Below are 10691 nucleotides of genomic sequence, written 5' to 3'. Positions count from 1 at the left end.
GCATTTCTTTTATCAAAAGTCATTTTGTGATAGGAATACAATTCTATTATTACTCTGCCGTTGAAACGCTTTCTACCCATTTTTTTAAAACTAGGTTTTGCAAAACCAAAAACTCTGGCGGAATCTGGCAACTGAATGACCTCATAGAAGGCAAGTGGAGTCTGGGGCAACTGAATGGAACCCAGTGTTTACTGGCCCGATGCCCTTCCTGTTGCCAATGCGGAGTTTTGTTCAGCAGACCAAACTCTCATGGTGCCCAGAGGAGAGAAATATCTGCCTCTAACCTAGGATCGAACTCACAGCTTCTATATCAACATGGTATGCTTTATTGGAAGTTGACAAGTGCAATCGTTAGAATATACTGGTATTTTTTTTACCATTTTCCTCCCAATTCATCGCCCAGAACGTAACATGCACAAGAACGTATGCATCTTATTACACAGATCGTATGCCCACCTCCAAAATGTGAGGAATTAATTTTTTTTTTAAAGACTTTTGCTTTGGTGAATTCATCCCTGCCCCTCCCGCACCTGCAGCCCATCTCAACCGGTACTGCAAGTTTGACTTCAATATATATATATATATTTTCATTTTCCAAGGCAACTGACATAAGCAGCACCAGCTGATTCCCGGATAAGAGCTGTAGAGGTGCAAAATGGAATCCATGTAGCGTCAAAAAATAAAATAAAAATTAAAAAAAAAAAGCTTTAAAAAAAAAAGAAACAACCAAAGGGGAGAAGGGGAATTGCTATCCAAACTGATTCAGTTCATCATTCTTTTTAAATTCACTCTGTACAACTGAAAGGAGTAGTTACAGTTTCTATTTTACAAAGTAATTGTACATTAAATACACAAATATACATTTAAGCAAATAAACCTTCATCAGACCCATCCTATATCACAGCATTTTTTTTTAAATCTACTGGTTCCTTTCCCAGAAAATAGGTGATTTATTTTTTTCACACCTTCCCCTTGGCTATAGAAAATGAGTGCACATCTGCTATTATTTTATTTTTTTTTAAGACTGCAGGCACCGAAATCCCCCTCCCTTCTTCTTTTTCTTTTTTTAGTGTCCCTCAGTTTCCCCCAAGTTCTTTCTTCCCTTGTCTTATTCCTTTGGCTTCCTGGTGGAAAGCTAGAGGGAGGGGCTTCATCCCCACCACCCTAGCCAACTTCTTCACATTGCCAGGCCCGACAGCATTTGCATTAATCACGGCATTGCAAGGAAGGAGGATCATTAAGGAAAAAAAAATTAAGCTTCAGGCACACAAAAAACTCGTATGTTTTTGTTGTTGTTCTTGTCGCTGCTGTAATTTTTTTCTTTTTAGCAGCTGCTGCGGAAGCTGCTCAAATCGCCCAGTGCATTTGTGCTAATTCCCTGAATGGTGGCGAGACCCTCCCTCCCACTCCCAACTTTTCAAAAATAATAAACCCGAAAGGAAAATCTCAACCCTCTCCTGCTCTCTCTCCCCACCCCACTTCGAACAGCTTTAATACTGGAAAGGAAACCAACGTTTTTGCGACTTAGGGAGTTGGGGAGGGAGGGTGGCGGAAGTGTCTTCGTAATCGGGGAGGGGTTTGGGTGGGAGGCAGCATGCAGAGACCGCTGGATTCCTGCCGTCGTCCAGCCTCTCAGCTGAAGAATCCAGAGGGCCCGAAATCTCAAGAGGGCGGCTGGACCGACTAGGCCGAAGGTCCCGAGTTTTGCGGTGCAGCCTGGGAAGGTTGCAGGTTGGCTCCCTGTGTTTGCGAAGACCCCCCGGCGGGGGAATTGGTGGTCTGCAATTGGGCTTGGAACTGAGCCAGCTGCTCCGGGCTGGCCAAGGTTTTCAACAGGTTGTTCTCTTGTTCCAGCTGGTTGTTTTTCTCAATGAGTTCTTTGATCTGCTCTTTCAAGACCTCAACTTCCTCTCGCACTGCGTACATCAAGTGGCTCTTCACCAGATCCTGGAAAACAGGAGCAGAAACCAACCCTCCAAAAACAGTTGCAACCAAGGGCAGAGACTTCTGCAACCGCTTGGGGAGGGTCTCCCTCCAAAGAATCCCACCCTCCCTCGTGGTTTACCTATCCCACCTTTCGGTCTCCGCAAAGGAGGGGACCCCCTGGTGCTCTCTTTGAGCTTGGCGGTTTTCCTTGGAGACATTTCATGGCCCATCTAGGGAACATCATCAGTGCACTGATGATGGATTAGGTGAGGCACTGAGGATGGACACAAAACATCCAGAAGGAAATCACCAAGCTCAGAGAATACCCAGGACCCCTCCTTCCTTTCGTCCCTGAGCTGCAAATATCACCCTTTCTTGGTGTCTGCACAATCGAAGCGGCTTGCAAGAAATGGAAATGCACAGAAAAACATAAGAGGCAGATATCAAGGACCCAGATCTGTCATCGTCTCTTTTAACTTTAGCCCCAAAAACCTTATTCTCATTTTAAAAACTTTCCCCTCCAACTCTTTTGTTTTTAAAACCTTTCCACTCGGATTCTTATTTTAAAACCTTTTCATTTGCAAAATTAAGGGCAGCCCTTGTGGGAAGACGGATGGAGGCTGGGAATGTTAAATTAGCGTATCCAATTTAACAAGTGACATCCCCAACTCTGTTAACTCATTTCAATGAAACACCCCCCCCCCCCAAGTGTTGAATGGAGGTTTTGGCTCTCAACACAACCCAGATCTTCAAGGCCGCTGGGTTTGGTTTTAAATTTTCAATTTCCCTTTCCGCTGCAGGTTAATGCAAAGTTGTCCTGACACGGGCACTCTGCTAGGGAAGGCCCATTTCTGTGGGGGTCTTTGGTGCTGTCTGAAGTTGCTTGCTTTCTGGCAGATAACAACTGGGTAACATCATTTTGTTTTGCCCCAATTATGAAGCAGAAGGGCTCCTGGGTGGAGATTTTTCCCCACAGGCAGAATTGGTGGGATGGAAGGAATGGAAGAGGTCCTCTGTGCCGGCCCAATTTCTTGGAAATGACATTGATTTCTAGAACAGGGGTCCTGTTTTTGGCAACGGGGCTACAAGGCAGCCAGAACAATGGCTGGATTGAGTTGTCTTATTTGGCCTGTTCTTCTGGAGCAAAGGAGTCTTCCACACTGGGAAGACGCAGCCTTATTTTCAGACAAGGGATGCGATGGACTGAAATCCACCATTGTTGCATCATCGTTTTTATCCTCCGGGCTGAAAGCATCACCACGGATGCTATTCGGGCTTTAGGATGGTGGCGGCTTGAGGGAGGGGAAGGAGAGCCTTTCCTAGTCTTTGGTGGGGGGGGGCTCTGGGCCCAGATCACCTCGCCTGCCCCTCCCCTACGGGATCGGGGTACCCTGTTTCCCCCCCCCCCCCTTATGCCCACCTCCTGGGCTGCGGCTCCTTCTGCCTGGTGGACGGACGGAGGGGAGGGAGGGAGGGGGGGAATAACGTTGCTTGCCGCATTTCCCTCCCCACCACCATCATCCCCTCTGACGTCAGCCCTGGCGAGGAAGACCCCGCCTCCCTAGCTGATCCTTCTGCCAATCAGCGGGGCCTCCCTATTTATAGCCGGGGGTTATACTTCAAGTTTGCCTAGCAACAGAGAGGAGAGGAGGATCCCGAGAGATGGGGCTGCTTGCAGCATTCCAGCAACAAAAGCACACAGCGGAAATTGAAGGGGGGGGGTGGGAGACCAAAGGCATAATAATAATAATAATAATAATAATAATAATAATAATAATAATAATAATAATAATAATAATAATAATATCAATCAATTAATCAATCAATCCGCAGATCAAAGGGGTGCTCTCCTCCTCCTCCTCTTCTTCCTCCCCGGAATTAAAGGCTCTTTCTCTTCTCCCTCCCCCCACCTGTTTTGGGGGCTGATGCAAAAGAGGCCGCGCGGTGTCGTTCCCCCCCCCCAGCCCCACGAAGCCCCCCCCCCCGGCCCATTGCCGAAAGGGCGGAGGGAGCGCGCCCCGGCGGCTCTGCAGAGGCGCCCCCCGACCCATCCTCCTGCGCCCCCCTGCGCCCCCCCCCCGAAGACCTACCATGGCTTGCTCGATTTTGTTGTCGATGGCGACCACGCTCGCCCCGGAGGAGCTGCAAGACACAAGCGGGGAAGGGGAGGAGGGAGGAGGAGGAGGAGGAGGGGGAGAAGCCCACGTTAGCAGCGGCCGAGCTTGGGGGGGCGAGAGCGCGCGGGTCCCGCCGCCCCCTCCTCGCGCGGCTTCCCTCCGGAGCTGTCAGGCGCCCTGCAGCCTGCCGAGGGGAGGACCAGGGCAAGGAGCCGGGCGATGCCAGGGCTTTACCTACTGTCGAGGCTGAGCGCGGCGCTGTCGGTGCCCAGCAAGGCGGAGAGGAAGGAGATGGAGAAGTGCCGCAGCTGGTAGACGCCGAGATCCATCGCCCCCGGCCGGCCACAGCAGGGGCCGGGATGCGGAGCCCCGCGGGGGAAGGAGCGCGCCGGTGCTGCGCCAAAGCGGCCGCTCGCTGGCTCTGCCTGGCTCTGCCTGGCTCGCCTGCCCCCCTCCGCGCCCGGCGCTTCCCCGGCTGGCCGCCGCTTGGCGGGGGCTCTTGCCTTCGCTCGGTGCCCAATGCAGGCACGGCAGGCGCGGCGCTCATTGGCTGGGCCGGCCCTTTGGACACGCCCCTGGGGCCCGCCCTCGCCCCCCCCCCACCCTGAAACCCCCGCTGCGAGCGCCGCCGAAAACGGTGCGGGGAAAGGGATGCGCGCCTAAGGCGGCCCTCGCCTCGCCTTCCTCCCATTTCCCCCCCTCCCCAAAACGCCCACCGCAGATCAGACCGTCTAGGGCAGGGGTCTTTCAACCTTGGCAACTTGAAGTCCTGTGGACTTCAACTCCCAGAATCCCCCAGCCAGCTATGCTGGCTGGGGGATTCTGGGAGTTGAAGTCCACAGGACTTCCAGTTGACAAGGTTGAGAAACACTGGTAGGGAGCCCCCCCCCTTTCCAGTCCCACCAGGGGCATCTTCCACAGGAGCCCCCCCACCCACCCTTCAAGCCAGGAGCGAGGGGGGGGCAAAGGAAAGCGAAAGGACGTTAGAGCAAAATGGGGAGGGGGAGTTTCTTCTCCTCCCCCCCCCCTCTCTTTCCCTCCCTCTCTCTCCCCCTGGCAGGCTGCATTGCACTCCGAGCTGGTTGCTTGGCCGCTCCAAGGGCGCCCTCTCATGGCCCCAGGAGGAAAGGCAGAAGCAGCCTTGCAGCAGCCCACCCCCCCCTCCCCAGCTTTAGGGAGGGTGGGGGGGAGGGCTGGAAAGGCTGGGGGGGCTCTTTAGGGGAAAGAGAGGTGCTTAGAGATGGGGCTTTGGTTCCTGCTCCCACCTCGACTTACAGCCACAACTGAGCCTGGACCTTCCCGCTGCTAAGCGAGACGGTTTGTTTAAGTGAGTTTGGCCCGGGTTTGCAACCCTTCTTGCCACGGCCATTAAGTGAGTCACTGCAGCGGTTGAGGTGGGAACATGTTGAAGTGAATTTGGTCCCCTCCCCTCTCCCGCCGTCTTTGCTTATCATAAGTTCACAAAGCGGGATCACATAAATTGCACGCCAGTTGCACACCAAGCAACCAAATTTCGATCTCTGGGGCCACAGGGATGCTGCAAAAGTTGCAACAGTGGAAACGGCCGCAGGTCACTTTTTCCAGGCCTGTTTTTCACGCTTACGGCCACTGCAGGACCCCCCCGTGGTCCTGTGGTGAAAATTCAGAGGCTTGGCAACTGGCATGTACTTGTGACGGTTGCAGCTTCCCCAGGCTCACGTGATCCCCCCTTTTGCGACTTTCTGTACAAGCGAAGTCGACAGGGATTCGCTTAACAAACGTGTGACTCATTTAACAGCTGCAGTGACTCACTTAATGGCCAGAAAGGTCGTAAAATTGGAACAAAACTCACTTCACCACTGTCTCGCTTAGCGATGGAAATTCTGGGCTGAATTATGCGGTTATAAGTCAGGACTATCCGTTTTCCTTGCTCCACAAACATTTTTTTCCCTCCCTTCAAAATGAAAATGCCGGCCTTATCTAGTCATCAAGTATTTCCTTAGCTGTGGCCACTTTGCACACACGCACACACACACACACACACACACACACACTTTCCCTAAGGAACAGACAAGTTTCCAAATGTTTTCACACGGGCCTTAGTTTAATGCCAGGATCATTCAAAACAACTTCAGAATAAGGTTCCCAGGCAGAAAAATCTTCTTTTTGGACGGTGAAGTATTCCAACATGGAATTGTGAAGGCACAAAATTCTAAAGTGGAACTCTTAAGCCTCAAAACTCACATTAATTCCCTCCACAAGTGGCTTTTTACATATTTTGTTTTTGCTTTTAGCTGCGTAGCTATGACACAGGTTCAGTGTTAGGAGAAACTCACACAAAAACAACTTCTCTGTCACTTCCCCTTTTCCCTACAGAAACTGACCCAACCTTTGTATATATATATATTTTTCCCCGTCACAATAGAAACAGATTGTTTTGCATTCCTTGCCACATTTACTGCAAAAGGTCATCTAGTTCTTTCAACCACCCTCTGCAGTTTTCCCACGTTTCACGTCTTGAAGGATTCAGAAGGGGAAAAAGAGGAAATTTTTTCCCCCGAGGCTGCCTCTTCAGTGTTTATTGCCACAAACGTGCAGCCATCTGAACGCACAATTTTTCTGCTTGTTATTTCAACTCCAGAGCTTAAAAAGAGCATATCCCACAGATTAGGCCTCCTCCGAATTCCATCCGCCGGCCAATGCCGGCTGGCGACTACCCGGAGGAGAGCCTTCTCTGTGGCTGCTCCGACCCTCTGGAACGAGCTCCCCGTGGAGATTCGAACCCTCACCACCCTCCAGGCCTTCCGCATAGCCCTTAAAATCTGGCTGTTCCGACAGGCCTGGGGCTAAAGAGCTTTTGCCCCCCACCCCTCGAATGGTATGATTGTTGTGTGCTTTTAAATTGTGTATTGTTTTGTTTGTCTTTTTATCCCTTATCTGTATCCCCTTCCCTGACTTGGATTGTGAGCCGTCCTGAGTCCCCTCCGGGGAAAAGGGCGGCATATAAGTGCAATAAATTCCAATTCCAATTCCAATCTTCTGTCCTGCCCAGAGGGGTGGGTGGGAATCTTATCCTTTGCAAGAGATTACATTAGGTTGCCTTTGCAAGAGATTCAAATTATGTGGCGTGAATGTCAACCCACCACATATCTGACTGATGCCTGCCTTAAGAGGAACCAGCGAAAAATTTTAATCGCCAAAGCCTTGGACATAGTTTTCTTTTTTAAAAAGTATTTCAGGTACAATGTCATCAGCTTCAATGTTATTCACAAGAGAACGGCAATGGAATATTTGGAACATGGAGGAAAAAGGCTGTTCACAAGAGGCTATCTGTTTATTTTTTGTCTGTCTGTCTGTCTGTCCATCCACTCACCTACCTACTCACCCACCCATCCATCTATCTCTCCCTCCCTCTCTTTCTCTACTTATCTACCCACCCACCCATCCTATCTATCCATCTTATTTATTTATCTATCTCTCCTTTATCATCTCTAGCTAGCTGTCTGCCTAAACTTTATTTATCTATCATGTCTATCTCTGTCCATTGCCTCCGGAAGTTGTGAATGCTTCAACATGGGAAGTTTTTAAGATGTTGGATAACCATTTGTCTGAAGTGGTGTAGGGTTTCCTGCCTAAGTAGGGGGTTGGACTAGAAGACCTTTCAAGGCCCCCTTCAGCTTCTGTTCTATTCTATTCTACCTATCCATCCATTATCCATCATCTCGATATCATCTATCTATCCATCCATCCTCCATATCATCTATCTATCTATCTATCTATCTATCTATCTATCTATCTATCTATCTATCTATCTATCTATCTATCTATCTATCATCTATATCTATCTATCTATCATCTATATCTATCTATATCTATCTATCTATCTATCTATATCTATCTATCTATCTATCTATCTATCTATCTATCTATCTATCTATCTATCTATCTATCTATCTCTATCTTCTGCCTACCTTCAATGCCCATCTCATGGATTATTATATCAACTGTTTGTCAACGCTTCTAGTCTCTCACTCAATTTTAGGTATCAAAATATCACCTTTTTTTACACTTTCCAGTCTAATCTAGTACTTCCTAGTGGTCTTTCAACCAGTTCTTACCAGTTCACCGCTTTGAGTAACTTGCAAAGTGGTAAAGGTGGAATAAAAAATCTAATAAGTAAATAAATTTTCACCTTATTAAAGAGTAGAATTGCCTTTCTTAATTTTTTTCCTACCCATAGAGATGAAAGAACCTGGTCCTAACAAACTTTTAAAAAAATCTTCTAAAATCATCCAACCTTTCATAGCAACGGAAGGGCGTCTAGGTTTTTATTACTGTTAGAGGATGTATGAAGATATTTCAAGTTCCCTGTAGGAACTTCTCTCTTACTTCCTACAGCTAATATCTCACCTCAAGTGGTTATGGGGGATGGACTTTAATTCCTATATATCAAATGGACACTGGGGAGGAGGGGATTTACACAAATAACCTTTCAGAGGCACTAGACCTCTGGGGTCCCCAAACTTGGTAACTTTTAAGACTTGTGGACTTCAGTTCCCAGAATTCCTCCTAGCTGGCTGAGGAATTCTGGGAGTTGAAGTCCACAAGTCTTAAAGTTGCCGAATTTGGAAAGCCAACAATTGCCCAGCTTCGTTGTTGTAGAGGCATTGTGGAGGCAAGCACCCAAGTAGCCCTCAATTGTGTTTTCCCTGCAAGACAACCTAGGTTTAACAAAACAGATTTTTTTAAAAATCATAGTGCTAAATACATTTCATTTAATATTAGGGTTTTAATACACTTAAGTAATCTGAAACAGAACTCTTTAAACCTAAGGGATTTTTTTTGGGGGGGGGACAAATCTATGAACCTAAGGAAGAAAGTTGCGTGCATATTTTGTCGATTTAGAAATGATACGGTGAATAGGTGCTATCTATGGCTATCGACTTGAGGGATAGTTCCTAAATATAGTAAGAGGGAATGAATGGACGATGGCGGAAATAAAATAACGTTTAGCAAATGGCTCAATGCTGAGCAGACAATAAATCTCCCTTGATTTGTGGGAACTACTTATGGATAAATGAATACACAATTTAAATGTATAATGAAGCAGCATCAGAGGCTGTGTTGCTGAATATTTCTACAAAGTCCGTGCTCTTTCATGGAGAATGTAAACATTTTGGAACAAATGGTGTGTATATACTATCCAATGCAAATGAGATGTACAGATTTGAAAATTTGTATATCTCAAAGGCCAATTTCTTACTACATGCCTCAGTTCCGTTGGCTTACCGCTATTCTGCATTTTGCATAATGTGTATGTTTTTAAATCAGTTTTTCAAGCTCATACACATCATTGGTTCCTTCATTTCTTTAGTCTGTTCTGACATTTATGCTTTCTGTCACATTTTTTTAAATTCTTCCAGAGTGATTTTTCCCCCCCGTTTTGGTAGCAGCCCCATCCTTCCAACCTGTCTTCAAACCACTGCAACCCAATGTGGTTGCATCAACACTTCTCAAAACAATTGTATGCCCTTCATTCCCACTTGTGTCTTTCTCTCTATGGACATCCCACATTATTATGCTCAACAACAGTGCGAAAGCAGCTATACCAACAGCACTGACGATGTTACCTAGTTGGGTAATGAAACGCCTGCAAGAAAATAACCAAGCTCAGAGAGCACCAAGGGCCCCACAGTCTTCCTCCTCTCCTCCTCCTCCTCCTCCTCCAAACACTCCCTTCTAGCACTGACGATGTTACCCAGGTGGGTAATGAAACGCCTGCAAGAAAACAGCCAAGCTCAGAGAGCACCAAGGGTGCCTGGCAGCCACGTTTGTCAAATATCAAGGAAACCACGGTATATATTTTCTGAAAAATTGTGTAACGGTACAATTTGGTCCCTACCTACATACAAGCCCTTCTCTTCCTGGGCAACAGCCACCGATTCCTTGCAAAACAAAATTTAGTTGCATGCATGGAATGAACTGAAGCTGCATCTCACAGCAATCTTCTACTACCATGGACAGTAACCTTAATAACAAAGAGACTCTATACATAGAATTATCTACTGCATTACAGATCTCAGCTTTTCTATGTGAAAAAGGTTTTTATTTTCCATTTTTTCATTTTCATACACTCACGTATATACTGTGCATAGTCGGAGCCATACAACATTAAACAATAATCACAGCAATTCCTCTTATCAACAATACCACAAAAAATAGAAACCCAACATACCTCTTCCACTCTCCATACACCTCTTTCTTCCACCCCCCCTCCAACTTTCTATCTTCCCTCCATCATCCCCCTCTACCCTACTTCCCCTTCCCCTCTACCACTCCTCTCTCCCGATCCACTCCCTCCCTTCCTTCTCACCCTCCCTCCCATCCTCTCTCCCGCCCTCTCTACCCCTCTTTCTTCTATCCCACTCCTCCTCCCCTTGGTGTATTTCCACTCTATGTCAATGTACTTAACTTATCCTATTTTTACAGATCTCTTTTACAGATCTCAGCTTTTCAAATACAGGGCAGTGAAGCTTCCTAAATCACTGTATTTTTCGGGGTATAAGACACATCTTTTCCCCCAAAAAAAGAGGGTGAAAATCTGGGTGCGTCTTATACATTGAATACAGCATTTTTGGCCTACCAAAACTCTGTCCCCTTTGCAAAAAT

At 47.4% G+C, this 10691-nt stretch overlaps 1 protein-coding gene across 1 annotated transcript in view; it reads right to left on the bottom strand.

Moving 5' to 3' along the window:
• Positions 1-303: 303 nt before the first annotated feature.
• TSC22D1 (TSC22 domain family member 1) overlaps positions 304-10691 on the bottom strand; it is a 61277-nt gene continuing 50889 nt past the window's right edge. Inside the window, exons 2-3 of the mRNA XM_087726573.1 lie at positions 4017-4068; positions 304-1947 (exon numbers count right to left, since the gene is read on the bottom strand). Of these exons, the coding sequence (XP_087582699.1) occupies positions 1684-1947; positions 4017-4068 (316 nt within the window). The 3' untranslated portion in view covers positions 304-1683. The remainder of the gene's footprint in view (positions 1948-4016; positions 4069-10691) is intronic.

The sequence above is a fragment of the Thamnophis sirtalis genome, unplaced genomic scaffold (assembly GCF_051295495.1).
Source record: "Thamnophis sirtalis isolate CommonGarterSnake01/CBP01778 unplaced genomic scaffold, rThaSir2_p1.2 scaffold_12, whole genome shotgun sequence".
In the NCBI taxonomy this organism is placed as follows: Eukaryota; Metazoa; Chordata; class Lepidosauria; order Squamata; family Natricidae; genus Thamnophis; species Thamnophis sirtalis.
This window is presented reverse-complemented; position numbering and strand designations above follow the sequence as displayed.